General features: G+C 41.1%; 1 protein-coding gene across 7 annotated transcripts in view; it reads right to left on the reverse strand.

Annotated features, from left to right (window-relative positions):
• LOC149162252 (uncharacterized) overlaps positions 1-27,916 on the reverse strand; it is a 304,337-nt gene that overhangs the window by 102,053 nt on the left and 174,368 nt on the right. For all 7 annotated transcript variants that reach the window (XM_089437182.1, XM_089437180.1, XM_089437179.1 and 4 more), the window contains exon 19: positions 21,135-21,421. In XM_089437182.1, coding sequence (XP_089293308.1) covers positions 21,135-21,421 — 287 coding nt within the window. The remainder of the gene's footprint in view (positions 1-21,134; positions 21,422-27,916) is intronic.

Genomic DNA, 27,916 nt, shown 5'->3' on the forward strand with positions numbered 1-27,916 from the left:
TTAGGAACTACAGTTCGAGCTGGAAAACATAGTTCTTGGAGCTTCGGAATCGTGTCGTCCCTATCCATTGTTCTTGATTTTCGAACTACGGATCTGCCTCAGATCTGCGTGGATGGGCACAAATCCCAAGCAAATCCAATGCCCGATGAGTGGTTCCACAACGGCTGACTCAAACATTTTTTTTCTTCAACGTGAGTTGGCGGTGGGTTTAGGTTGAGTTATAGAATTATATATGGGGATAAAGCTCATTTCCTCACTCTTGTATTTTTGGAGAGCTTGGAGAAGAGAGGCTCGAGGAGAGCGTGGAGGAGTGAAGGAGGAGGATCTTGGAGAAGTAAAGAAGGGCTTCCATCAACAAGAGCTAAAGAGGTAAGTGCAAACTCCAAACTCCCTCATTTTTCTGTCATTGTTGTTTGTAATTTTTCTCCTCCCTCTCCTACTCTTTCCCATTCTTTCTTCTTGCTCATTTCTTTGCAAGTTGTCCATCTACAGTCATATTCCAAAATGGTGTTCTTTTGGCTTCTATGTATCATTCCACTTTTGGTTTCCACGTAGATTGTATTTTATTAAAATAATTAATATTTTTAATGGGGATCCTAAGTCTAAACTTAGGGAAATTAAAGTATTAATGGGTATTAATCAAAATATGGGTGAGAATGATTTAGAAGGCAGATCAAGTCAATTTTTAATCTTAGTCGTTGATTAGAGACTTAATATCGGTCATTGAAGTCTCAACAAGAAAAGTATAAAGAGGCTTGGGGTTCATTTAGAAACACACACGGAGAGAAGGAATTGATCTAGAGTTCGATTTTTGGGCCTAGGAGGCTGAGAACTCGAACTAGGTGATCTTTCTACAGTTGAGGGGCAAGGATAGTTCGGGAGTTCTAACAGAGAAGCGAAGCGAAGCTAGTGGAGGCAGCGCAGCAGCTAGGAGGACTAACTTTGGACCAATCTAGGCCCATGCGAGCCTAATGCAGAGCTAGAAGGGCCAACGCAGAAGTAGTAGCTTCCCTCCACACAGAAAGTCGGAACTGTCAGGGAACTGTCGGAACAGCTGGGAAGGTTGACGCAGTAGGCAGAAGAGACACCGCAAGGCTGACGCAGGGCCTACACAAGGCCACCGCAAAGATAGCTGTGGTTAGCCCGTTTTGCTGTCGAATTAGCTGGAATCTGGCGGGTGAAGTGAGGTAAAACTCACTCAATTTTTTTCGTCATTGTATTTTCTCTGTCACTGGATTGCCAGGAGGGCATCCAGCATTGTATTCAGAATTACTGCTTAATAATACAAAACCCTCAGAACTATTGCACTAGTTTTCCCACATTGGGTTTCTTCAGGGACTATTTTGTCCAAAAATAATTGTGTCCTATGTATCTTGCTCTTTGCTCAGTATTTTGTTTCATGTAATCAAAATTATAGTGTAGGCTGCAGAAGTAAATTACTTCAGTATTCAGAAAATAACTTGATAATGTATATTAAAATCAAGTAGGAGAAGTAAATTCAGTTTTACTGCAGTAGGGGTTCCTTGGAGTAGGAATTTTCACATGGTATCAGAGCAATGATTTTGAAACAAGAAGAGCAGATCCAACACTGAGTAGAGAGGCCTATAGCTACATTTGGCAGCAATTCAAATCCCCTTGAAGGGATTGCACAGTCCTTGCCGGGAAAGCAGAGATTCCAAGGAAATCTCTCTCTAAGAGAGTCGACAGAGAGGTACGATTTCTAGTTAATGTGTTTGCAGAAGCAGAGGGAGTGACGCAGAGCCTCAGCGTAGTGCTTGAAGGGCACAATTTCTGTCGGGGCAGAAATCCATCGGAAAAGAGCGAAGGCGCATAGAAGGAGAATTTTCTCCTTAGAGAACTTTTCACCAAAAAGTTTGAATTTCTCACTTGCTAGAGAGCTAAGCAGTGACTAGAGGAGTCAATTCGACAGTTTGGGTGAGATGACATCGCATGGACTCAGAGATCAGGACAAGTTGGAAGGAGCTTCCAACTATGTCATATGGAAGACCAGAATCTTAGTTGTTCTGGAGGAGTACGATCTCGAAGCATACGTTAAGAGTGTTGTGGTTGTTCCTATTGACAATGATCAAAAGAAGAAGTACAAGACCGAGCAGGGGAAGGCGAAGAAGTTCATACTTGATGGAGTTCGAGATCATGTGGTCTCACACTTGCAGGGCAAAGATACAGCCCGAGAGACATGGGAAGCTTTGTCTCACTTGTATGAAGGCTCTTCTGAACAGTGAAAGATGTACCTAGAACAAAAGTTGCAGTGAACGTTGATGCAAAAGGGAGGAGTTAACTCTTATCTTCAACATCTTCAGGACACCAGAGACTAGCTTGTTGCAGTGGGGTCTACTCCTCAATCTACCGTGGTGGTAAGGACAGCCCTGAATGGAGTCTCGAATGAATGGAAAGTCTTCGCCCAAAGAATATTGGGCAGGGAAAGACTACCTTCATGGGAGGAGATGTGGGCAGCACTTCAACAGGATGAATTAAGGAGGGACTTGATAAAGGTCAACCTCAATGGCAAAGTGGCACGAAGACCAAGGAAGAGGAAGAGAACGTAACTCTAGCATCAAAGGCACAATAGAAGCAGAAGCGAAAGGACATTTTGAAGGTGAAATGTTTTAGATGTGGCGAGATGGTCCACTTTGCATCTCAGTCTCCTTTGAAGCAAAAGGATAAGGATGAGAAACATTATCCTAAGGTTGCTCCAGCAAAGATTGACGAAGATGAGTTTGCCATGAGTGCTCACGCATCTATAGGAGGGAAATGGGGCAATATTGAGCTGTAGTCGGGAGGACTACATGTGGGCAAGATCCTTAAGGAGTCCACCTCTTGGATCAATCCCATGCTACGGGAGCCCGAGATTCAGCAGTAGCGAGATGGACTTAGTGTCAGATGATGTAGTGGATTATTTGGAGAGACGGATGCAATAGCTTGAGACCATAGACTGATCAGCACAGAGCAAGGTTGGCAACAGTGCAGATGGCACAGTGCAGAAGTCAGCAGCAGCGTAGAAGATTCATAGGGCTAGAGACTACTAGCAGTCAAATTCGAACGTTCATGGTATTATGCTGAACACAATTAATTTCAATAATTTTGGATGCTTTTCAGTTGCTTCTCTCAGCAACTGAGTTGCAATATGAATGTAGTGTTAGCAGTGGCAGTGCTAGAAGCATAGCAGATGCAACATTTGAGAGGGAGTTGTAATACATATACAACAGTGGCAGTGGAAATGTCATGGGTAGCATCACAGTTGCAGCAGCAGCAGAGTGTTGGTGGCAGAAACAGTGAGGAAAAGAGATGCTTCAAAGACAAAGCAACATGCAGTTGGACATTATTGCTAGAGCACTTTCCTCACTAAGAGGGAGTGTTATTTTTGGTAGCATCAAATGTGCTTTAGCCATGAAAATTGGTGGAGAGGCTAAGTTACATGAGTTCTAAAGAACCCAGAAACACTTTGGTGAAATTCCACCCTCATTGTATTTTATTAAAATAATTAATATTTTTAATGGGGTTCCTAAGTCTATACTTAGGGAAATTAAAGTATTAATGGGTATTAATCAAAATATGGGTGAGAATGATCTAGAAGGCGGATCAAGTCAAGTTTTAATCTTAGTCGTTGATTAGAGACTTAATCTCGGTCGTTGAAGTCTCAACAAGAAAAGTATAAGGAGGCGGCTTGGGGTTCATTTAGAAACACACACGGAGAAAACGAATTGATCTGGAGTTTGATTTCTGGGACTAGAAAGGTAAGAACTTGAACTAGGTGATCATTCTGCAGCAGAAGGGCAAGGATAGTTCGAGAGTCCTAACAGAGAGGCGAAGAGAAGCTAGTGGAGGCAACGCAACAGCTAGGAGGACTGACATTGAGCCAATCTGGGCCCACGCAGGCCTGACACAGATCCAAAAGGGCCAGCGCAGAAGCAGTAGTTTCCCTCCACGCAGAAAGCTGAAACTGTCGGGAAACTGTCGAAACTGTTGGGAAGGTGGACGCAGTAGGCAGAAGAGACAGCACAAGGCTGACGTAGAGCCTGAAAGGCTGATGCATGGGACTACGCAGGGCCAGCGCAGAGATAGCTAGGGTTAGCTAGTTTTGTTGTCGGATCAGTCAGAATCTGCCGGGTGAAGTGAGGTAAAACTCACTCAATTTTTTTCGCCATTGTATTTTCTCTGTCACTGGATTGCCAAGAGGGCATCCAACATTGTATTCAGAATTACTACTTAATAATAGAAAACTCTCAGAGTTGCTACATCGGTTTTCCCGCATTGGGTTTTTCCAAGGAGTATTTTGTCCAAAAAAAACTATGTCCTATGTATCTTGTTCTTTGCTCAGTTTTTTGTTTCATGTAATCAAATTTAAAGTAGTGTAGGTTGCAGAAGTAATTTACTTCAGTATTCAAAAAATAACTTGATAATGTATATTAAAATCAAGTAGGAGAAGTAAATTCAGTTTTGCTACAGTAGGAGTTCCTTGGAATAGGAATTTTCACAAGTAGGAATATAAGGGAAGAAGAAAAAGACGATAGTGGTCCCCATATGAGTGACCCAATGCATGATGAGGAGGAAGGGTTTGAAGAGGAAGGGGATGAAGAGGACACTGAAATGCTACAGGGGAAAGTTGTGTTGATTTGGGGTAGCATCGAATGTGCTCTAGCCATGAAAATTGGTGGAGAGGCTAAAGCACATGAGATCTCCAAGACCTAGAAATGGTTTGGGTAGATTCTACCCGGTTAATGAGATATTAAAATAATTAATATTTTTAATAGATTTCCTAAGTCTAAACTTAGGAAAAATAAAATATTAATGGGTATTAATATAAAACCGGGTTAGAAGGTTCCAAAGGACATGCATCAAGCCAAATCTAATCTTAGCCATTGATTATGTTGAAATTTCTGATTTATTTCTACCTACTTGTTATGTTAAATTAACAAGTTATTTACCATGTAAATACTGAAAATAAATACAAGTACTTGTTCAACACATTACAGATCATCAACTGAAGGAAACAAGACAAGCACACAAGTGACACCATTGTTTTTGGACTAATGTCCCCAGAAAAACCTAATGCGGGAAAACCGGTGCAGCTATCTGAGGGTTATAATAATTTAACAGATTCAGAATACAATCTGGGTGCCAAAACCAGCTCACCCAACAAAGAATAATCTCGGCAATAGTACCTTTCAGTCGGAGACAAATATTCTGACTGAAACCCTGGATAAACAATCCCACAACTCTCAGCTCCAATCTACTACACGAAAACCCCCAGCAAACCGGCTCACCCAACAAAGAATAATCTCGGCAATAGTACCTTTCAGTCGGAGACAAATATTCTGACTGAAACCCTGGATAAACAATCCCACAACTCTCAGCTCCAATCTACTACACGAAAACCCCCAGCATATGCCTCTAGGGACTACGTCAGCCTCTCTGGCCCAACGTCAGCCCAATAACCCCTACGTCAACCTCTGGAGGCACTGCGTCAGCCTCTAGAGCCTTCGTGTCACCCATTGTTTTAAGATCTGGCCGGCTCGGAACCAACTCGACCGAGTTGGCCCGAGCCGGATAAACAATAACAAAAAAAAAACACGGCAAAAAATTCAGTTCGGTCGGCCGAGTTATGATTGACTCGGCCGAGTCAGTCATAACTTGGCCGACTCGGCCGGATCCGTAACTACTCGGCCGGGTAGCTGACAGTGGCCAGTGAACCATAAAAACACGCCTTTTTTTAATTATTTTTTATTTTTCTAAGTGTGGGGGACTCCAAAGGGGTTTATGAATTAGTTTGCTGGTCTTTGGGGTCCATTCCCCTCTCCAAAACCCTAGTATTTGAACATATTGCCCTACTAAGGCTATGTTATTCATGGTAATGTTAAATTCTTAAAGTAAAAGTGACATTCTCCTTAATCTTCATTTTCATCCTTTTACTTAAATTTTTAACATTACCATGAAATGACTCGGGATGTTTGAGAGTGGTTCCGGCCTCATTGGATTTCATATGGAGAAAGTAGAATTTTAGATGTCATTCAAAATCCAGCAGATTTATCGGTTTCTTAGGATTTCAGGATTGGGGGATTGCAATGTTTCCATTGAATTTTGTCATGTATTGGGGTATGGAACTCGTATTTAATCAAGAGCACCAATCCCTCTATGTACCTTGATGTTAGTGACATTGGTTGTCGAACTCCTCCGGGATTCGCTCCCAAACCGGAAGCTTTCGAAAATGTCGCTTTCGCTCCCGCTCCCAAGTAACACTGAGCCAGATGATATTGGCAACTCTAGCAGTACCCAATAGTACCGGTCACAGACTTTTGTTGTAGAGGCCATTTCTAACCTCCTTGGTTATGTGTTTTTGTTTTGATCTCTATATCATCATCGTGTATGTATTGGACAGTGCACTGGGTGCCATTTTAATATAATGGATATATTCATGAGCCTACTTTGATCATATGTTGTCTTCTAGCTATATTCTAACGTTGTGTGTTTGGAAACATGAATGAAAATCTTTAAATTTATGTGCTTTTATAAAAAATAAATATTTAATGTATTTTTTACAACGACCAAGTCATTGAAATCGAGCTAGCCGAGTCGATACCGAGTCGAAGTCGAAGTCGACCCTCGGGCGAGTTGGAGTTTTAAAACATTGGTGTCACCCACACTGGCTCATTGAGGCACTACGTAGCTCCTGGTTGCCTCTGCCTGGGCCTTGACTAGCTCTGCGTGAGCCTCTAACTGGCTCTGCGTCCCTCTCTCCCAGCTTCTGCTCTGATTCTCTCGGTACCCTCTCTGCTTCTGTATTCACTGCCCCTCAGTTGCAACTCTAATCACTCCTTCGATTTCCTCAACAAGCCCTGTCGCAGAAAATCGAATTCTTGATCAACTCGGTGCATTCTCCAAGTGACCCTCAAGCCTCCTCTTATACTTTTCTGGTTGACAAATCAACGGCCGACATTATGTCCCTAATCGACGGCTATAAGATTAACTCTAGCTTAATCCATGACTTTTGGACCCTTCTAACACAGTTTTATATTAATTCACATTAATATTGTATTTTCCCCAAGTTTAGACTTAGGGACTCCATTAAAAATATTTAATTATTTTATATCTCCCAAACTATTTAGAATCTGCCCAAACCATTTATGGGTATTGGAGATCTCATGTGCCTTAGTCTCTCCACCAATTTTCGTGGCTAGAGCACATCTGATGCTACCCCAAATCAACACTCTCTCTTAGCGAGGATTGTGCTCTAGAAATACTCCTCTCTGAGTATCACCCTGATCATCCGGCATCGGTCCCTGTGCCGATGTTAGGCTTGTTGCCCCCATCATCTGCACTACTGCATCATGTACTGCTACCCATGGCCTTGCCATTGCCACTATTGCATCCATATGGCAGCTCCCTCTCATATTGTTGCATCGTGCTGCTCATAGCACTGCCACTGCTAACTGTTGCACTGCAACTCAGTTACTGAGAAATAAGTAACTGATCTCCCAACTCTGACATCTTCGTCAAGTTAAAGACACCCATGAAGCTAAAACTCCCTCTGTCGCTGACAAGTGCTCCCTCTCTGACTCCTGCGCTACTGCAACAACTCCAAGCATCTCGCACTGTTGCCTCACTTTGTCCTGGGACTCCTGCACTGTAGCTCCCTCTGTCGCTTCAGTCGCATCTGTCTCTACTGACATCCGCTAGTACTCCTACTCCTCTTCAGGGCTCCCATAGCAAGGTATAATCCAAGAGGCTGGGTACCTCAAGGATCCTGCCCCTCATCACCTGTAGTCCGTCTGACTACAGCTCGATGTCTCCCCACTTCCGCTCAAGTGGCGTGTGAGCATTCATGGCACAATCATCATTTGTCTCCACTTCCTTCTCAGCCTTTGCGGCGCAACCATGGTCTCGAAAGCCTCTCCCTTGCTCTTCTTCCTTGGACACTGGGTCGCATCATGACCCAGTTCCCCACAGTGGAAGCATTTGACCTTGGAGAGGTCATTCTTCTTCCATTTATCCTGCTTTCCCTCAGATGCTAGGCCAGCATCCACCTCTTCCTCCTTGATTTTGACCGCCTTGCCGCTACTTCCTGCCTTAGTCGGCCTTCTGATCTCTTCTTGGCGAAGAGCCGCCCACAGTTCCTCTCAATCTGGAAGGGTCGCCCTGCCCAGTGTGCTCTGGACAAACACCTCCCAATCTTCTGAGACTACATTCAGGGTTGTTCTCGCCATCAATTCTTGATCTGACATGGCCCTTATCGAAGTCAGTTGATCCCGAATCTCCTTCAATTGACCAAGGAAGGTGTCGATCTGTTCTCCCTTCTACATCCAGTATGACCGCCGCTGATTTTCTAGTAGCATCTTCCTCTACACGGAAGTATGCTGATACAACTTTGTTAGGGCCTCCCACATCTCATTTGCCGTATTCTTCTCGGCAATATGTGGTACTACATGCTCCTTGACCTCGTCAAGGATGATGCTCTTGGCCCTCGACATTGCATCCTCGTACTTATCATTATCAACTGGGTCAACAGGGACCACTATTGTCCTCAAGGCAATTGCTTGAGATGATTCCTGTCTAGAACGGATAAGATTATGGCCTTCCAGACTACGAAGTTTGAGGCTTCGTCCAGTCTGTCCTGGTCTCTTACCCCGTTCACTACCATCTCGTTGCTCCTCTACTCTCCTCCTAGAAGTTCTCGGTGTGACTCCCTCTAAGCCTCGATTTCCCTCCTGGAAACCCCTCTGCCAATGTCGAGATGCCCCCACTCCGATCGTTAGTGCAGTTGCACTATTGATCCGGATTTCTTGGCTAGAAATCCTCGGTAGCAACTCCCTCCACTTTGGTCTTGCCCTGTTAGGTATTGTTTTGACTACAGTACCCCACCAACTTCACTCTGCAACTTACCCACAGCCTCCTAAGCCCCAAAAAACTGAAGTTTAGAGCTTCTAGGCTCTGCACAATCCCGGCACCAGCAAAATCCACACCTCCTGGCCACGAGTGTCAATCCTTCCTAACTGAGAAAGATGACCGAGCACTACATAGGTCAGGTCTGCTCCTCTCTGCCACTGTGTTGATCCTCTTCCAGGCTCAAACTTGATGATGCAGGCACTGCATCACCACTTCCTTGCCTCTTCTCTATTAGGAACAGCTTTTGTCACTCGGGACAATTGTTTTCTGTTGTCGTTGCTCTGCTCAGCTAATGTCCTCAGTTCTCCTATGATCTGCAACCTCGCTCTGATACCATGTTGAAATTTCTAAGTCTAACTGTTAGAAACCCTTCATGTACTTTTCTGATTTATTTCCGCCTACTTGTTCTATTAAATTAACAAGTTATTTACCATGTAAATACTAAAACTAAATACAAGAACATTGTCAACACATTACAAATCCTCAACTGAAAGAAACAAGACAAGCACACAAGTGGCATCGTTGTTTTCGAACTAATGTCCCCGAAAAAACCCAATGCGGGAAAACCGGTGTAGTTACCAGAGGGTTTTAAATATTAATCAATTTCAGAATACAATCTGGGTGTCAAAACCGGCTCACCCAACAGAGAATAATCTCGGTAGTAGTACATCTCAATCGAAGACAGATATTCCGACTGAAACCCCAGATAAACAATCCCACGGCTCTCAACTCCAATCTGCCCCACGAAAACTCCCAGCGTCTGCCTCTAGTGACTGCGTCAACCTCTCTAGCCCAGCGTTAGCCCAATAACCCCTGCGTCAACCTTTGGAGGCATTGTGTCAGCCTCTAGAGCCTCTACGCCACCTGTGCTGGCTCTCTAAGCCACTGCGCAGCTCCTGGCTGCCTTTGCGTGGGCCCTGACTGGCTCTGCGTGAACCTCTAACTAGCTCTACGTCCCTCTCTCCCGACTTCTGCGCTGATTATCCCGATACCCTCTCTGCTTCTATATTCACTGCCCCTTAGCTACAACTCTGAACACTCCTTTGATTTCCTCAACAAGCCATGCCCCAGAAAATCGAATTCTTGATCAACTCGGTGTGTTCTCCAAGTGACCCTCAAGCCTCCTCTTATACTTTTCTCGTTGAAAAATCAACGACCGAGATTAAGTCCCTAATCAACGGCTAAGATTAACTCTGGCTTGATCCATGACTTTTGGACCCTTTTAACACAGTTTTATATTAATTCACATTAATATTTTATTTTCCCTAAGTTTAGACTTAGGGACTCCATTAAAAATATTAATTATTTTAATATCTCCCAAACTATTTAGAATCAGGCCCAAACCATTTCTGGGTATTGGAGACCTCATGTGCCTTAGCCTCTCCACCAATTTTCGTGGCTGGAACACATCCGATGCTACCCCAAATCAACAAATTAGAGATGTAATCTCGGTCGTTGAAGGACCAATAGGAAAAGTATAAGAGGAGGTTTGAGGGTCAATTAGAGAATACACCAAAGTGATCAGTCATTCGATTTTCTACAGCTGGGTTGATAAGAAAATTCGAATTAGTGATCAACAGCGAGGGGCAGTGAGTACTGGACAGAGAGGCAAAGACAGTGCCGAGAGACCAGCAAAGAGGCAAAGAGCGAGAAGTAGCAGCAAGAGCAGGCCAGGCAGAGCCCAGTAGAGACAGCGCAGAGGCTAGAGGGACTGCGTCATCCACGCAAAGAATAGTTGGAGTGACACAGAGGGTCCCAGAGGTTGCGCAGTGCCTCAGAGGGCTGATGCAGAGAGGTTTTGGCTGATGTAGAGGCCAGAAAGGTCAGCGCAATGCTTCCGAGAGGCTGGAGAGGGTTTCGTGGGATAGGTTTTCTGAATACCTGTTTCCCAATAGAGAGGTATTGTTGCCAGTTGTTTTTTCTCTGTCAGGTGAGCCAGTTGGCACCCAATTGCACTCAAGGAAAAACTGCATAATAATAAACCCTCAAAATAGCTACACCGGTTTTCCCACATTGGGTTTTTCCGAGGACAATTGTCCAAAAATAACGGTGTCACTTGTGTGTTTGTTTTCTTTCAGCTGATGATCTGTAGATGTTGAGACTATATTGTGTTTATTTCGTTATTTATATGTTTTTGTTGGCATTATGATTCAAGTGTTGTCCTTGATGGCAACTCACTCAGAGGTTGGTACAGGTGCTCAGAGGTTGGTACAGGTGATGGCAACTTAATCAGAGGACAGATCTTAGTACAGCATGTCAAGAAAGTTCATACACGCAGGTTTGTTAAGCCCAAGTCGCGTGTACACGCAGGTTGGCTTCAGTAAAAGCGCGTGTATGTGGAAAACTTATCTTTGGTCCACGGCGGTTATTCCTTGGAAGTTGTGCCTATGGTTTTGGACCTTGGTGTCTCGACGGACGTGTTGATCCCTAGTTTTAAGGCTGATGGTATTGGATATCTATGGTTTTGGCTCTTGGTATTGAACAAGGCCTAAGGCTATATAAGGAGAAGATCATTAGGCAAAGATATAAGGAAGGTTGGTGAGTTGTGAAGATCTGAGGAAGTGTGAGATCCAAGTGCTAGTTATGGGTTGGTGATCTGAACCAAGGTTTCACCCATGAGGAGGATGATGAAGGATGGAACGAGATCTCAAGGCTTGAAAAGATTATCTTCATATGGTTTGACTGTTAATAGACTAGATCTATTGACGCATGTTTATTGTTATGATCTGGGTATGTTTTGATGTCTGATATAGCTGCAGAGTTTTAAGGTTGAATTTACAGATCTATACGCGGGTTGTCTTTGGTAAAAGAGCGTATACACGCAGGTTGGGCTCGTCAAAGTAGCGTATACAATGTGAAGTATGAATATGGAGTTGGATCTGGTTGTTGTTATGATGTCTGTGTTCTTTACAGGGTTTCAGTGATACAGTATTGGGTGATTCAGAGATTGATGATGCAGGTTGTTCTACAATGGTGATTGTTTCATGGATCCAGTATGAAAATGTATGAAACGTGGTCCCGGGAAGATTGTAGGCCGGCACCTACGTACTGGTAAATATATCAGCCAGTACAAGAGCCAAGGGGGTTGTAGCTCCCTTCCAGGAGCAGCTGGAAAACGAGTGAAGGTTGTAGCCTTCTGTAGGGTTGGCACCTACGTACTAGTAAATGGATTGGCTAGTACAAGAACTATGAGGGTTGTAGCCCTCTGCAGGTTGCAGCCTGCGTACTGGTAAAGGACTGCACCAGTACATTGTAAAAGAAGTTTCTTATTAAAGAAGAAAGAGACGAATTGCAGCAGGTGGTTTTCACCCACATTGGGTTTCCACCTTATATCATGGTGTTCATGTGTGTGGCTCTTGTGTGATGTTCTGTTCTGTTATACTGCACTTGTTTACTGTTAATATGGTTAATAATGTTCTGATGCATTTACTGAAGATAAGCTAACTGAATCATAAGATCTCTGAATATACGCTAGTTGCTTTAGACACAGTCGCGTGTACACGCGGGTTCACTTAACTGAAGTCGCGTATATGTTTCTGAGCATGAAATTTGAAAAGTTTTATCTGATCTGATAATACTGATTCACCCCCCCTCTCAGTATTATTTCCAACAATTGGTATCAGAGCAGGTCCTTCAGAGAAGCTTGATCGCTTGAAGGAGATTCGTAGAACAATGGGGAAGAAAGCACGTCAGAAGAAGAAGACAGCTCAAAGGAACAATGACAACCTGCCGTTGAGTGGAAGCAAGAATTCAGATCCTGAAGCACCTCAGAATGAAGATGGACAAGCAAATGAAGCATCAGATCAAATCATAGATCAGCAAGATCTACCTAGCAAAAGGGAGAATGCCCTCAAAGAAGAAATCATCATATTAAAAGATCAGTTGGAATGTGCATCCAGAATTCGAGAAATGCTGCTAGCACTAAATAAAGAGCAAGAGAACGAGATCTTAAAACTAAGGCATCGGTTGGATGAAGGAAGGAAAGCTGAAGAGACCTTGAAGAAGCAATGTCTTGAAAAAGAAGAACAACATCAAGTTGAGGTAAATATCTTGAAAAGTAAATTAGAAGAAAAGGATAAACTATTACGATTTCAAGATAGTACTAAGATCTTGGATGATATTCTTAGTAGTCAAAGGTCCCCTGCTATCAAAACTGGACTTGGTATTCATGAGTCTATTGAAGGTGAATCTGGTTCACAAAGTAAGACAAGAATCTCTAATGAAAGGGTCAACAAGGAGATGAAAGGACAACTCCATCAACAATCAAGGAAAGAGACTCCTAAAAAGAAAATCTTTTACTCCTCTCATGAATAATGTTGAATGTTATGTATGTCATAATCTTGGACATGTTGCAGCCATATGTAGAAGAAGAAGGTTTCAAGACCATCATGTAGAAAGATCATCACATTCAAGGTACTTTAATGGATATTGCTTTTCTTGCAATATGTTTGGCCACAACGCTGCTGATTGCTATAGGAGGAATATGAAACATGTACGATGCTATGCATGTAACAAGTTTGGACATAGAGCAAAGGATTGCAGGAACAAAGCTCATGATAAGAAGAAATCATCAACATGCCTGAAGATATGGAAGAAGAAGGAAGTCCAGTCAGAAAGATGTGGCACAGCACAGGGTACTCAGCACAACACAGACATAACAGACTCAGGGGGAGCTGAAGGTATAGAACTTCAGTGTTCTAATTCTCATACGCAAGTTTCATGAAGGAAATACGCGTATATACGCGAGTTTCACACTGCAAAATCGCGTTTGAAGAAATGCAGTGGGGATAGGCTCAGAAAAGGGGTCTGATATGATTCAGTCCAATATCTGCTCTCTTGGTTAATGATTACAGTCTGCTGAGGATGTTTGGAAATGTTTTGATACTTGTTAGAAGGGTTTAATCCTAACTTGATGATGATGAGATCTTGATGCTTATTACTGATGTATGCATGATCAGATCTAACTACAGATGGCACAGGCTCAGGGGGAGCATATACTTCAAATAATGCATTGTTGGCATTATGGTTAGAAGTTGTTGATAAAGTCTATGAAGCTAAATGATACATCTTGTTGTTTGATCAAAGGAATGGTATTGCAGGCTGATGGTACAATGATAGTCATGGTCTTGAATGAATTGCTGGTCTTAGAACTTGCATCTACTCAGGGGGAGCATGGATGGATTGATACAACTAGGAGCCAAATCAGAAACTTCAGCATGTACTCAGGGGAAGCATGGACAGATCAGTACACTTTGGCATATACAAAGGGGGAGCATATCTGGAGATTTCAGCAAGTACTCAGGGGGAGTATGGACAGCAGAAGGTATACCAAAGAAGAGAATATCTTGGTCCGCCCTTTGCCCTTGATGTCAAAGGGGGAGAGTGACTTGGTGTGGTGGTTGCCATCAAGTCCAAAGGGGGAGATTGTTGGCATTATGATTCAAGTGTTGTCCTTGATGGCAACTCACTCAGAGGTTGGTACAGGTGCTCAGAGGTTGGTACAGGTGATGGCAACTTAATCAGAGGACAGATCTTAGTACAGCATGTCAAGAAAGTTCATACACGCAGGTTTGTTAAGCCCAAGTCGCGTGTACACGCAGGTTGGCTTCAGTAAAAGCGCGTGTATGTGGAAAACTTATCTTTGGTCCACGGCGGTTATTCCTTGGAAGTTGTGCCTATGGTTTTGGACCTTGGTGTCTCGATGGACGTGTTGATCCCTAGTTTTAAGGCTGATGGTATTGGATTTCTATGGTTTTGGCTCTTGGTATTGAACAAGGCCTAAGGCTATATAAGGAGAAGATCATTAGGCAAAGATATAAGGAAGGTTGGTGAGTTGTGAAGATCTGAGGAAGTGTGAGATCCAAGTGCTAGTTATGGGTTGGTGATCTGAACCAAGGTTTCACTCATGAGGAGGATGATGAAGGATGGAACGAGATCTCAAGGCTTGAAAAGATTATCTTCATATGGTTTGACTGTTAATAGACTAGATCTATTGACGCATGTTTATTGTTATGATCTCGGTATGTTTTGATGTCTGATATAGCTGCAGAGTTTTAAGGTTGAATTTACAGATCTATACGCGGGTTGTCTTTGGTAAAAGAGCGTATACACACAGGTTGGGCTCGTCAAAGTAGCGTATACAATGTGAAGTATGAATATGGAGTTGGATCTGGTTGTTGTTATGCTGTCTGTGTTCTTGACAGGGTTTCAGTGATACAGTATTGGGTGATTCAGAGATTGATGATGCAGGTTGTTCTACAATGGTGATTGTTTCATGGATCCAGTATGAAAATGTATGAAACGTGGTCCCGGGAAGATTGTAGGCCGGCACCTACGTACTGGTAAATATATCAGCCAGTACAAGAGCCAAGGGGGTTGTAGCTCCCTTCCAGGAGCAGCTGGAAAACGAGTGAAGGTTGTAGCCTTCTGTAGGGTTGGCACCTACGTACTAGTAAATGGATCGGCTAGTACAAGAACTATGAGGGTTGTAGCCCTCTGCAGGTTGCAGCCTGCGTACTGGTAAAGGACTGCACCAATACATTGTAAAAGAAGTTTCTTATTAAAGAAGAAACAGACGAATTGCAGCAGGTGGTTTTCACCCACATTGGGTTTCCACCTTATATCATGGTGTTCATGTGTGTGGCTCTTGTGTGATGTTCTGTTCTGTTATACTGCACTTGTTTACTGTTAATATGGTTAATAATGTTCTGATGCATTTACTGAAGATAAGCTAACTGAATCATAAGATCTCTGAATATACGCTAGTTGCTTTAGACACAGTGGCGTGTACACGCGGGTTCACTTAACTGAAGTCGCGTATATGTTTCTGAGCATGAAATTTGAAAAGTTTTATCTGATCTGATAATACTGATTCACCCCCCCTCTCAGTATTATTTCCAACAGTTTTAAATAACTTGTTCGAATTTAACAAGTGAAGAAATAAACCAGAAGAATACAAATTAAATTTCTAACAGATAGACTTAGAAATTTCAACAAGTTGCATTGACACCCTTGTGGAATTACGTGACCAAATTTGAAAGGGGGAAAAGGTGGTGGAAGCTACAATTTCTTGTGTCCTCATGGTTGTCATGGAGGAAAACCATATGTTCATATACCCATGTGAGGAGCCATCTTTGTCGGGTGTTGGAAAGTGACGACAAAAAGGGTGTCGTGGGGATGGCAATTTGCCCTAAGGTTTCATTTGAACAAAGAAGAAAATGCATCCAAATAGAGGAGGTTGCACAATGGAAAAACAAAAAACTCATTCTAAATCAAGTGCAACTTCTAGATTTCGTAGCTCAACTCCTCACGGTACTTCTGCAACCTCTAGAAGTAGAATAACAATAGGGGATTTCCTGAATGTTGTTGGGAGGGATGATGTGGATGGAAAGATACTTCGGTTTTTTGTGTTTCTAGTGTACCATTCAATGTGCTTCTCTCTCCCTATTGGTATGATATGGTTAAGGCCATCAATGAATCCCCAAATGGATACAAGAGACCCAACTATGAGAAAGATAGAACAATGTTATTAGAAAGAGAAAGAGCAAAGGTTCAAAGATCTTTGACATGTTTTACAAAAGAGTGGGTGGATTGTGGGGTATCAATTGTATCATATGGGTGGAGAAATGTTAGAAACCAACATTTGATAAATGTTCTTGGTGTTCCTACTAGTGATGCAATGTCTATTGCATTTCATGACTCCTCCATCAGTGCAACTTCCCAAAATATTGCAGATCCCTTATTGAAATCAATCAAAGATGTTGGTCCTAATAATGTGGTTCAAGTGATCACTGAAAATGCAGCAAATTGTAAGGCAGCAAGAAAAATTATTCAACTTACCCATCCACACATCTTTTGGCATGGGTGTTGGGTGCACACATTGAACCTTTTGATGCATGATATTGTGAAGCATAAAGAACGTGGATGGATTAATGAGATTTACAAGAGGGAAGCAACTCATTAAAATTATCACAGGGCATTCAAGGGTAAACTACTTTTACGGCAATTACTCCAAGTTGTAGTTGCTTAAACTTGCAAAAACAAGATTTGCAGTTATTACCTCACCTTTAGGCGGCTAGTTAAGGTGAGACAAGCTTTAACTAATATAGTGACCTCTGAATCATGGGATGACATTAACACTAATAGAGATGGTGCTAATGTAGCCGAGGAAACTATTCTTGGCAATTACTTTTGGTCACAGGTTAAATATATTTTTCAATTCACCAAACCAATTTATTACATGATCAAGTTTGCAGATTCAGATCGACCAATAATTGGGGAGGTGTATGAGAAAATGGATAGCATGTTGGGGCAGATTAAAGACATTGTTGAGCCTAGAGATATCACCTTGTACAATTATATTCGTGCAGAGGTGAAAAAACGATGGGATATGCTAAACATTACATTGCATACCTTAGCATATGTTCTGACACCTAAATATTATCTCCATCATGGCTTTCAACACCAGCACCTAGATCCAGAGGTTCTATAAGGTTATATGAAAGCATTGGATAAATTAGTCCCTGATGAGGAGAAGTCTGCCAAGCTACTAAAAACATTTGAGCAACTATACGCTTAGCACCGGTCCATTTGTGAGCATGGATGCAATTAGAGATTGAGAGAATCTATCCTCTCTTGAGTGGTGGAACATGCATGGAGGTGCTACTCCACTTCTACAAATTTTGGCATTGCAGGTGCTATCACGAGTGGTAAACACTTCTTCCGCAGAGAAGTGTTGGAGCTCTTATTCTTTCATCCATAGTGTTAAAAGGAACGGGTTAAATTTAGACTTGGCAGAGAGTTTGGCTTATGTTCACTACAACTTGTGCTTGTTGTCCCATTACTGTGATGATGCAAAGACCAATAAAGACCTTAAGGTTTGGGACAAAAATCCAGAGGAGGCCAATTTGAAGGATGGAGTGTTGTGATTAGAGAAATTGTAGGATGCTCTTATCCAGGATGATGATGATCGAGGTAAGATGCCAACCCCATCTGGTCCCTTGGTTCCCAGGTTCCATGCTTCAACACCAATAGCATGGGCTTCATCTTCATCAATTCCAGTGCCACAACTTTCAAAGCCACCATCTTCACCATCTTCTTCATTGCCACCACGTGGAGGCTCACGACCTGTTCATGGTGGAAGGAGGAAATATTAGTAGATATAGCCACCATCTTCACCATCTTCTTCATTTCCACCACGTGGAGGCTCACGTCCTGTTCGTGGTGGAAGGTGGAAAGATTAGTAGATATATTCATAGTTTACTACTTTTGTCATAGATTAGACTTGTAGTCTTGTTGTGAATTTGAACTTTTTTGTCTTACTCTTCCTAGTTCAGTGTGTATTTGAGTCTTGTTGGTGGCCAAGTGGCCTATTTTCTAAACATTATTATTTGGATTTTGGACATGACACATGTTGACAGTTGCCCACTTGCTAGATAAGTTACTTGAATGTTTGATGATTTTATCTTTTAAATGTTTTATGTTTTATGATATGCTTAAAAATTTGATGTATGTTTGTAATTGCTAGAATCTAGATGGTTGATGCTCGAATAATCAATCATTGATGTACAATGGAATCATGAATGTCATATCTATCTTGATTTATGTAAAAATATGCATGTTTTCATGTCTTCTACAACTAATTTGGTATTTTGGATGATTTTTTAATATAAATGCAAAAAAATATAAAACGTTTATAGAGTAGACACTTTGCTTCCTAGATTTTTGGGAAATGATGCCTTTGCATCCCTGCTTCCAAAACACGTCCCTACTTCATGCAACATTGGTGGAGGCTCTGGAGGCTCTCAATGCTCACACTATAAATGCCATTAAGACCGTCTAGAAGGCTTGGATCCTAATACGGAAACCAAATCCCAAGATGAAGACCCATCTACAATCCTGTATAAGATCCAATGCGTCTCCTCGCCTTCCAGTACAACAATTCATTAGTTCAATTGAGCAAATGAGCTTACAAATCATGGAACAAAGTGCGCACTTCACAATGGCATGCCCTTCTGTAATGGCCTTTAGAAGGTACAAGTGTCCTCATGTTCAAGAAGGTTAAGCAAGGACTCTATTAGGTGGTTTCATGTGAAATAGTGATGGAATGGAGTGGGGTAACAAGGAAGGATCCAAGCCACATGCCATGGTACAAGGGTAGCTCTAATGAGGGACATACTTGGGTGTATAGATGTAGGATGGAGAAATCGTGGTATATGAATTAGCTCGGCCTTTGTTTTTCCACCCTTCTTATACCTTTCTCCTTTTATTGATTTTTCTTTTATAACTGCTCAAGGTTCCAGGGAATGAGAGCATGATGTGAATTAATATAGAAATCAACACCTCCTTAAGGTTGGGCAATTCATCGCCCACCAGGGATCGAGACAATCATGGGTTCCTTAATGATGCAGGGGGCTCATTTAGAGGCCTTAGGAACTAGGGTGATGGCCATGATAATGGGTAGAGCTAATGTTTTCATTTTACTCACGAGCTAAATTTTATGTCCCGACCATATTTTGCATTTTATTGTACATTTCCTATTGTAAGTGGTCAAATTATGCTTTTAACTTTCTTTTTAGTTGCATCAACCTCTAAGGCATCGTTCCAAGCCCAACCCAAAGTGTGGACAAGGGGAGGGAGAAGCTAACTCCTTGTGGACCAAATGGACAAATGTGGAGCCAAATGGGAAATATGTGAAAAAGGGGTTATAATGAGCAAAGGGGGAGTGATGTATGTGATGTATGGAAGCGGGACCACGCAACCAAAATCGAGGTTTCGCATGTAGTGCCACTCCTAAAGCCAGTAGCCAATAGAGGAGATCCCACGGGACTAGGATACAATATTAACCACAAGTTGGACAAGAGTACTGACCAAGCCCATTCTTTCCGATGAATCCCCCCACTAATCCATGCCTAGAAGTGTCCATGATAAGTAAACAAAAATACCCAACTACATTATGAAAGTCATACTTTCGAGGTTGGAAAGCCCACTTTCAAACATACGACATGACAGATGGGCAAAGGTGCATAATGGTTGGCTCAGGGGGTGGAGATGATGGCACATTGAGCTATTTGGTGGCTACAAGGGGTTGTTGGTTGCCGACTGAAGACAATCTAGGAGAAAAATTTCTCTGATGGGTGTCACCCACAGGTGGTGGGTAACAATTCCTTTATATTATATAATATATATCGTGGTGGAGGTTGGAGGTGATAAGGAGGTAGTTGAAGGGAGGGAAAAATGGTTAAGAGAGAAAGGAACAAGGGTAGGGGACATTAGGGAGGACTCAGGAGCATGATAAGGAGAGACGCAGGGGAGAGGAAGTGTTGTTGAGTAAGGTTTGGGAAAATATAGGTGGTAGATGAGTTTTGAGGAAGGTTGAGGAGGGTGAATGAGAGGCCAGGGAGGCTAGGGAAGATGGAGAGAACCTGGGGAGAGGAAAGGGCATCATGGCTGCACATTGATAGGGGAGGTCACATGACAATGCACTAGAATGTAGACTCTAGAGCCAGCTGAAACTGCTTATTGCGGAAAACACACTAGACTATGCTTTGATGGATTATTCTCACCATAAAATTCCAGTTCATCATGGGACAATCATATGCACGTATGATATTTCTCGAAACAAGGTCTTCAGCTTAATCTCATACAGAGCTGACATTCCTGTAAATGGTTTCACTTCAACTAGTTGTCTCTGTTCTCAACTAAAGAAGATACCCTCCCTTTGAAGGATGTAGTTGAATAGAGATCTCTCTTCCTGATAATATATAATATCTACCAGCACAGTATTTTTCATGGTGTTCAACTATGTCTAAAGACCTCTTGGCAATAATACTAAATAATTCATTACAATAAGATTCCTGAAGGTTATTAATTTTGTTTATTAGAAAGCTGACTTGTAGAATATAAGGCAGGAATTCTAACAAATCATCCAACATGCTTAGGATAAAATACAGTATACCCTTTAGCAATGTGCTTTTTAGGATCAACATTAGGAATGGAAAGATTCTGGACTTTGAAATCTTAGCCAAATAAATTGCACAAGCAGAATGATCCAGAAGTTGGTACCATCTTACTTTATGAAAATCCAGATAATGTAACCTCCCTCAACAAGATTCAAACTGTTTCTTTTCATATTATTTTTACAAGAAAAAAAATTCATGCAGGTATGCTTCTTCTAAGCTATAGACTCCAAAAATTATAGTTCTTGGGGATATGTAAAGACTGGTTTATAGTACCTTTTCTCCTTCTCGATCAGGATCAAAAAGAGGCTTTTGTTCTGAAGCTGGCATTGCCTGAACATTATTCCAAATCTGATGCCATGAATTTCCTGCTTCAGACATACGTTCCGACAGTCTCCCCCTAGGAGGCCAACTATTTTTTATCTCACTGTTTTCCTGCCCTATGCATTCATGACCTTCCATGGTTTTGTCTAAAGAATCATCAATCCAGTCACCTGGTGAATGCCATCTGATGAAATCTTCAAATACTGCCTCTGGATTTGCTGCTTTAAAAGCTGCCATATCTGTGAAAATTTCAAAAATAATAAAGCATTAAAAAAACACTCATCTAATGTGCCCGGAAGCAGCATATAATAATAACCAAGAATAAACGACTATTTTAAGTAACAACATTCCCGTAAGCACACCCCTTGATAATTAATTGCTAAAAATACTAGAATTTATACTTCACTTAGCATAGAGAAGGAAATGGACAAAAAGGACAATCACTCTAAAGTGGACTCAGAAATTATATAACCAACTATAGATAGCACATGCAACAAGGCCCATGTTGTATCCAGGAACAAACAATTCCATGGAAATTGTTACTGTAATTGTTTATAAATAATATCAAAATAAATAATGAGGATAATTGTAATAATGATTAGTTAATTAATAATTAGTACTGAAGAGGCATGTCTAAATGGGACATGACCTTCCATGAAGAGGCACTGCTTAGTATATAAGCAGGCCCCTCACTCTCATTTGTATCATCATTCATTCATACATTTAATATATAATCTTGTATCTTCAGTGGAAACCTACATATCCCAAGTCTTCTGAAGTACTTAACTTGAAGAACGAACTTTGTTCATTCCAGTTTGAAAACCCCATCCATAAAAATGAAAATGGATCGTCTATCTTAAACATTGGTGCTATACCTGATTTCCTTCCCTAGTCAATGCTGCCAATAATTAATGACTAGAATTTCATATAAACGTCATATAACCACAGCTTAAAATATTTATAATATAATATTTAAATTATTTTTGTTGCAATTTTATTACCTACCAGTATTTTATCTTCATCTTAATTCCTGTGCATTTTTAGAGTATTTGCCTCACTTTCATCTTGCTTACTGCCTTAGAACCCTTATTCCACTGTCAATCGTATCTCTATTGTTCAAGGACGAAATATGCTGACTAAATCATGTTAGAACATTGGAAAATAGCTGCTCAAATGAGCCACTGTGAATGTTTATCCCATTGCAGGAAGCATGTTGGTGCATTAAAATAGACAACACCCCTTGTCCACCAAGCATTGGACAATACACACGTAATTGTACTTTATTACAAAATTCTAAAAACATTTTTATGACAGAGACAAGAATTTTAAATTTAATGTTATATACAAAAAATATTAGGAATAACAGCAAAAATAAGCTAGCTTAAAATGATAATAAAGAAAAATAATGAATAGTAAGAACAATTAATATAATAGCAATTAATGCCCACGGGGCACACAGAATAGACGGTGATGGAATGCACTGTTAAGTCACTCCGTGATGTGAAGGTCGCCGGTTCAAAACTCCATGGACAAAAATCCAGTCATGTTAAGGGTCGGTGTCGCCCAGGTGGGAGCAATCCCCGGCTGATTGTGATGGCTTAGATGTCCCTGGGTCGTGGTTTCTCAAGCCACAAGTCAAGCTTGATGTAATCTCTGATGAACTCAGACCACTTGACAAACAAACAAAAAAATATAATAGCAATTAGTAAAAGTCAACCCATTACTTGGGCGAAAAAATAAAAAAATCATATCTGGTTATAAAGTGTGCCAATGTGTTCCTTACACATTTGTTCGGGACTTCACTTTCTGAGGGATCATATTTTAAATTATATTCTTCTCATTTATAGAATAAATTCATGAGTTTCATGCTCTGTTGGTGTTAGAGCTTAGTGGCCATCGGGACCCAAAGAAAAAAAGATGTTCTACACCTTCCAACCAGCCACAGCTGCCACCATACAACCTTTCCATTGTCGTTGTAGAATCTCGCCACCATCATCATCATATGATCCAGTTATACACTTTAGCTGTTGCTTCCATACAATTATACTCATATTGAAAATCGCAATGGTAATTAAATGTGTAAAACATTTAAATTCATACTGCAATCATTTGTGTTATGATTAAACAGTACATCAGCATTAACAAGTGCATACAATAAATCCATACAATATCAATTACTTATACAACAACAATTATTGAACCATACAACAGGATTTCAAAGCAGTCAAAACTGAGTGCAGGATTTCTCCCCCCAAAATTCGAAAAATGCGCAAACAGCAAACTTTATTTCCAAACTAGAGAAACTAGATACTATCACAGGTTGTACACTTCAAAGCATGATGAATCGAAAATTGACTTTCAAGTAAAGCCTAACCAATTAGAACAAGTTGTACACTTCAAAGCATGATGAATCGAAAATTGACTTTCAAGTAAAGCCTAACCAATTAGAAAAAGGATTGTTCAAAACCATAGTGAGTTGCAACAAGAACAAACACAGATAACAAAATCTAGGTAGTAAAAATCATAATGAGCTATACGATTTCATAACAAATCTTTCAGCCAAAGTTGCTTCTCTAGGTATTGCCATCTCACAACCAAGTTCTCCAAGCACATCTAATCCACCACCACATCCTTCGAGTGAGAGAATCCGAAAACAAAACATGCCCCCTAGCGGCTTAGCAATCACCAACCAATATTTGCATACTTGATGAGAGCACAACTAAAATTATCAAAGTTTGACAGAAGTGAAAAACAAGGCATGGCATGCTTTAACAAGAAAGAAGTTTTTGAAATAACAATATCAATAACAACAACATTAAAATCAAGTATACCTCCATGCAACTAGAAGCAGACGCATACAATTGATACATGTGGTGGAAAAGGTTTTCCTTTTCGATTAGCTTGATTACATTCAAGGACAATTATTTTTAAAATTTTCAAGGTATCTAAAAAGAAGACATTTTTACAGAAATCACCAAACTACAACAAAAAAAGAAATGTGGATGAGTTTACACAACTAGTAAACATTGGTTAAGTGAGTACTGAGAATATAAACATAACACCTCATACAATCATAATTGAACTAAAGTCATACAAATTAAAACTACATGATATTACAACCATGGAAACAACAAGAAGTAAGGCAAAAGCTGTAGGAAAAAGGTTTGAAAGGTCATCAATACAAAGATTTGACAAGGTTTATTCATCTTGAAAGTATATCAAATGTAGACACTATAGGGACAAGTGGTTAAGTGGACATAAATGCAACACTCAAAAATGATGTAGATATGAAGCTGAAAAGAATCTAACACCTCTAGTAGCAACTCAAGGAGAGGAGGAAGTAAAAACGAAAGAAAATAGTTGATAAGGATGTGGTAAACAAAGGACTCTAGGTCATAGATATGCATCCAATCATTTATATCACTGCAAAATTATAGATGGGAAGGAAGTAGAGGTTCCCACTGAAGAGGACATGATAAACTCTAATGAAAATAATAAATTATAGGTGGGAAGGAAGTAGAGGTTCCCACTGAAGAGGACATGATAAACTCTAACGAAAATAATAAATTATAGGTGGGAAGGAAGTAGAGGTTCCCACTGAAGAGGACATGATAAACTCTAATGAAAATGATATCTTACCAAATGTGTTATTAGCATCAATCACATGCATTAGGCAAACTTGTAAGAAGGACAAGTTGAAGGTCCTTAACAAGGTTATAGTCCAAGAGGAAGAAGTGCAACCACCTGTACTATGACATATTCCATCTCATCTGAGGAACAGTGGTACTATATGTTAGAGTCAAGATAGAAATCCCAGGATATCACTTATGAAAAATTACAGGAAGAGTGGAACCAAGGAACCTAAAATTCAACGGAAGCATAAAGAGTAAAAATATCACAATCTTAGTAGACTTTGGAAGTAAAAGCAATTTTGTGGATATAAATATTGCAAAACAATAAATATTTTTGTATATCCTGTGAAGCATTTCATTATTACAATTGTTGATGGTCAACAAGAAAGAGAATTAGGATTGTACCATCGGGTCTTTGTACAAATACAAAACTTGGAAGTACAAATTGGATATTACACTTTAACACTTAGTGTAATCGACATGGTGTTAGGAGAAGAATATTTCATTCAGTTGAGAACCTATGCCACAAACCTCCATGAACAATTTATGGAATTCAAATAGCAATTGAAGAACTATAAGCTATCGGTTAGGAAGCCTAGATCATAAAAACAACACAATATATTAAAAGAAAAAGAATTCAAAGAAAACCTAACTACACATTAAGATAATACATCAAATGGCTCCCCGATGGGGCTGCGGAGCCGGCAATGCATGGTTGTGTCACCACATGACTAAATCCAAATGTTCGAGGTGGGGGTATGGGCCTCCTGGTCCTTTCAAGCATTAATATCCGTGGGGAGTGGTACAATGGAGCGAGTGGTTAAGCGTGCGACGAGCATTCTTGAGAATGTTGTCGAGGGTGGCGGGGTGAAATACGATGGAGCGATGGTGATCCTAGGTATTTGCATCTGTGTTTGCATTCGCGTCTGGAGGAAGGTGACGGGCTGGTGGTTGGAAAGGCATGGCGAGCTAGTAAACCTGGTTTTTGTGGGCAGAGAGCTCTGGTGATGTGTTGGGGAGGGTGTCAAGCGCAAGGAAGAGGGAGGCTTCCATTGCTTGCGAAGCTGTGTTCTCTGGTGTGTTCGGTGTATTTAGGTATGGAGAGTCCCTGCTTTGGCTCTAATGGTTAATTGGCAGTGTAGCAGTGGGATAAGGTGGTCGGGGTCAATGGACCGGCCTTCGTTCTTTGACAATGGCAACCGGCCCACCCTCGTGGCGTCGCTGTCCATCAGCAGCATAAAACCAGGAGGGCCTGCTACTGAGTTTGGTTTGTCAAATTCTGTGGCTTGAAGCTCTTCAAATTTCTGTTATAATTTGGTAATAATTCGCTTAACTCCGGAGGACGCCATTCTCCCAGAGGAAGCTTGGGAGACGTGGCATTTGGTGGATTGTGTTTTGGGTAATTTTCGTTTTATGCAAGTGCGGGCCGATCATGTTCATTTTGGAGCTGGAAGCTCTATGCAATTCCCCATCTGGGTCGGCTGCCATGAAGACCTTATCATGGAAGGCTTCCTCCTCTGGTCCTCTTGCTACTAAGGAATCGCCTGCCCAAGCATTCGTTCCGGCTCCGCCTCGCCATAGTGGCAAAATAGCTAGGAGCTCACGGCAAGGTGTTGGCAGGTCATGAGGTCGTAGAGGTGGAGGACGGTTGGGGCTATGCCGAGTGGGAGGCGTTAGGAGAGGTGGCAAGTAGGGGATGAGTCAAGGGGATGCGAAGAACAGTCGCGGACAAATGATTCGGTGTGGTGGACGTCAAGGTGGAGTGAAAAGCAGCCCGGGAGCGTCTGAAGCTCAAGAAGGGCAAGTCCACCACCAATGTTGTGGGGAAAGTTATCGAGACCTCATTGTTAATCTAATGAATTGAATGGATGTTGTTGAACACATCTAGAGAGAAGAACATGCGTTGCAAATGGCAACCTTAGAGCGGCTTCACTACTTCCAAAGTCAACTCAGGGAGCGTGTAGTTGTGGTGTGGAGAGGTCAAAATATGCTCTCAAAGAAAGTTGAAAAGTTGGAGACCTGGATGGCGCACTTCGAAGGGCATGTCCAGTGCGACTTCCGCCCTCCACTGCCTCCTGGAACTGCCCTAGACAACCCTGCATCCATTACTTCTGGTGACTAGTATGCTTTCTAGAGTATTTTTTGTTTTAGCTGTGTTCTGGTGCCTATGGCCTAATCGGTTCTGGTTTCTGCCTTTAGAGGCCCTTTTGTATTTTTGTCATATGGTGAACTTTTTGGTCAACAAACCCGGTCGGGGTGAGACCACTTGTTTTGACGGCATCTCTATGTACTCCTTTCTCCAAAATTAATACAAGATTGACTTACAAAAAAGAAATACAATCAAATGGCATAAAGACTTAATCTCAATGTTGCAAACATTGGCATCAAAATAAAATCACCAATCATCCGGAAAACCAAAAAATCATAACAATCGTGAAAATAATAGTAAAAATCGGCAAACATAGGCAAAATTAAGATACCATCAAAATATCGGTAAAAATCAGCAAACATCGACTAGGCCAAAAAATTGTGAAATTGAGATAAAATTGCGATAAAATTGGGATATTTGCAACATTGATCATTCTTCATAAAACAATCCTAAGTCAAGATAAACTACTATAATAAAAGACGAACTCATTATCCTTGCTTTGAGGAAAAAAAGATTCTAAAAAGGTAGACAATGTCATATACAAAAAATAATAGGAATAAAAGCAAAAACAAGCTAGGCTAAAATGATAATAGAGAAAAATATTAAAATAATAAGAACAATTAATACAAGAAATCATACCCTTTGGTAAAAGGTACCAACCAAGGTGCCCCCACACCCCCCCGCCCCAAAAAAAAAAAAAAAAACTCACATTTATTTGTGCTTTCAATTTGTAAGAGCATCTTTCTATCAATTTAAAACATTTAAAATTAAATTCTTCTCATTTTTTGAATAAATTCATGAGCTTCGTGCTCCATTTAACATCAATAAAGGAATGAAACATCTGTAAATTTTACTTCTATAACTCTGAGGCTTCAAATCAGTTTTTTCATTCTTTGTTTTTCCCATCACTTATTGCCAATGAATATGCACAGGTCGTCTCAATCTACCACTAC

This window comes from Pinus tabuliformis, chromosome 5_2, assembly GCF_031772625.1.
Source record: "Pinus tabuliformis cultivar Carrire ecotype Pingquan chromosome 5_2, CPIR1, whole genome shotgun sequence".
In the NCBI taxonomy this organism is placed as follows: Eukaryota; Viridiplantae; Streptophyta; class Pinopsida; order Pinales; family Pinaceae; genus Pinus; species Pinus tabuliformis.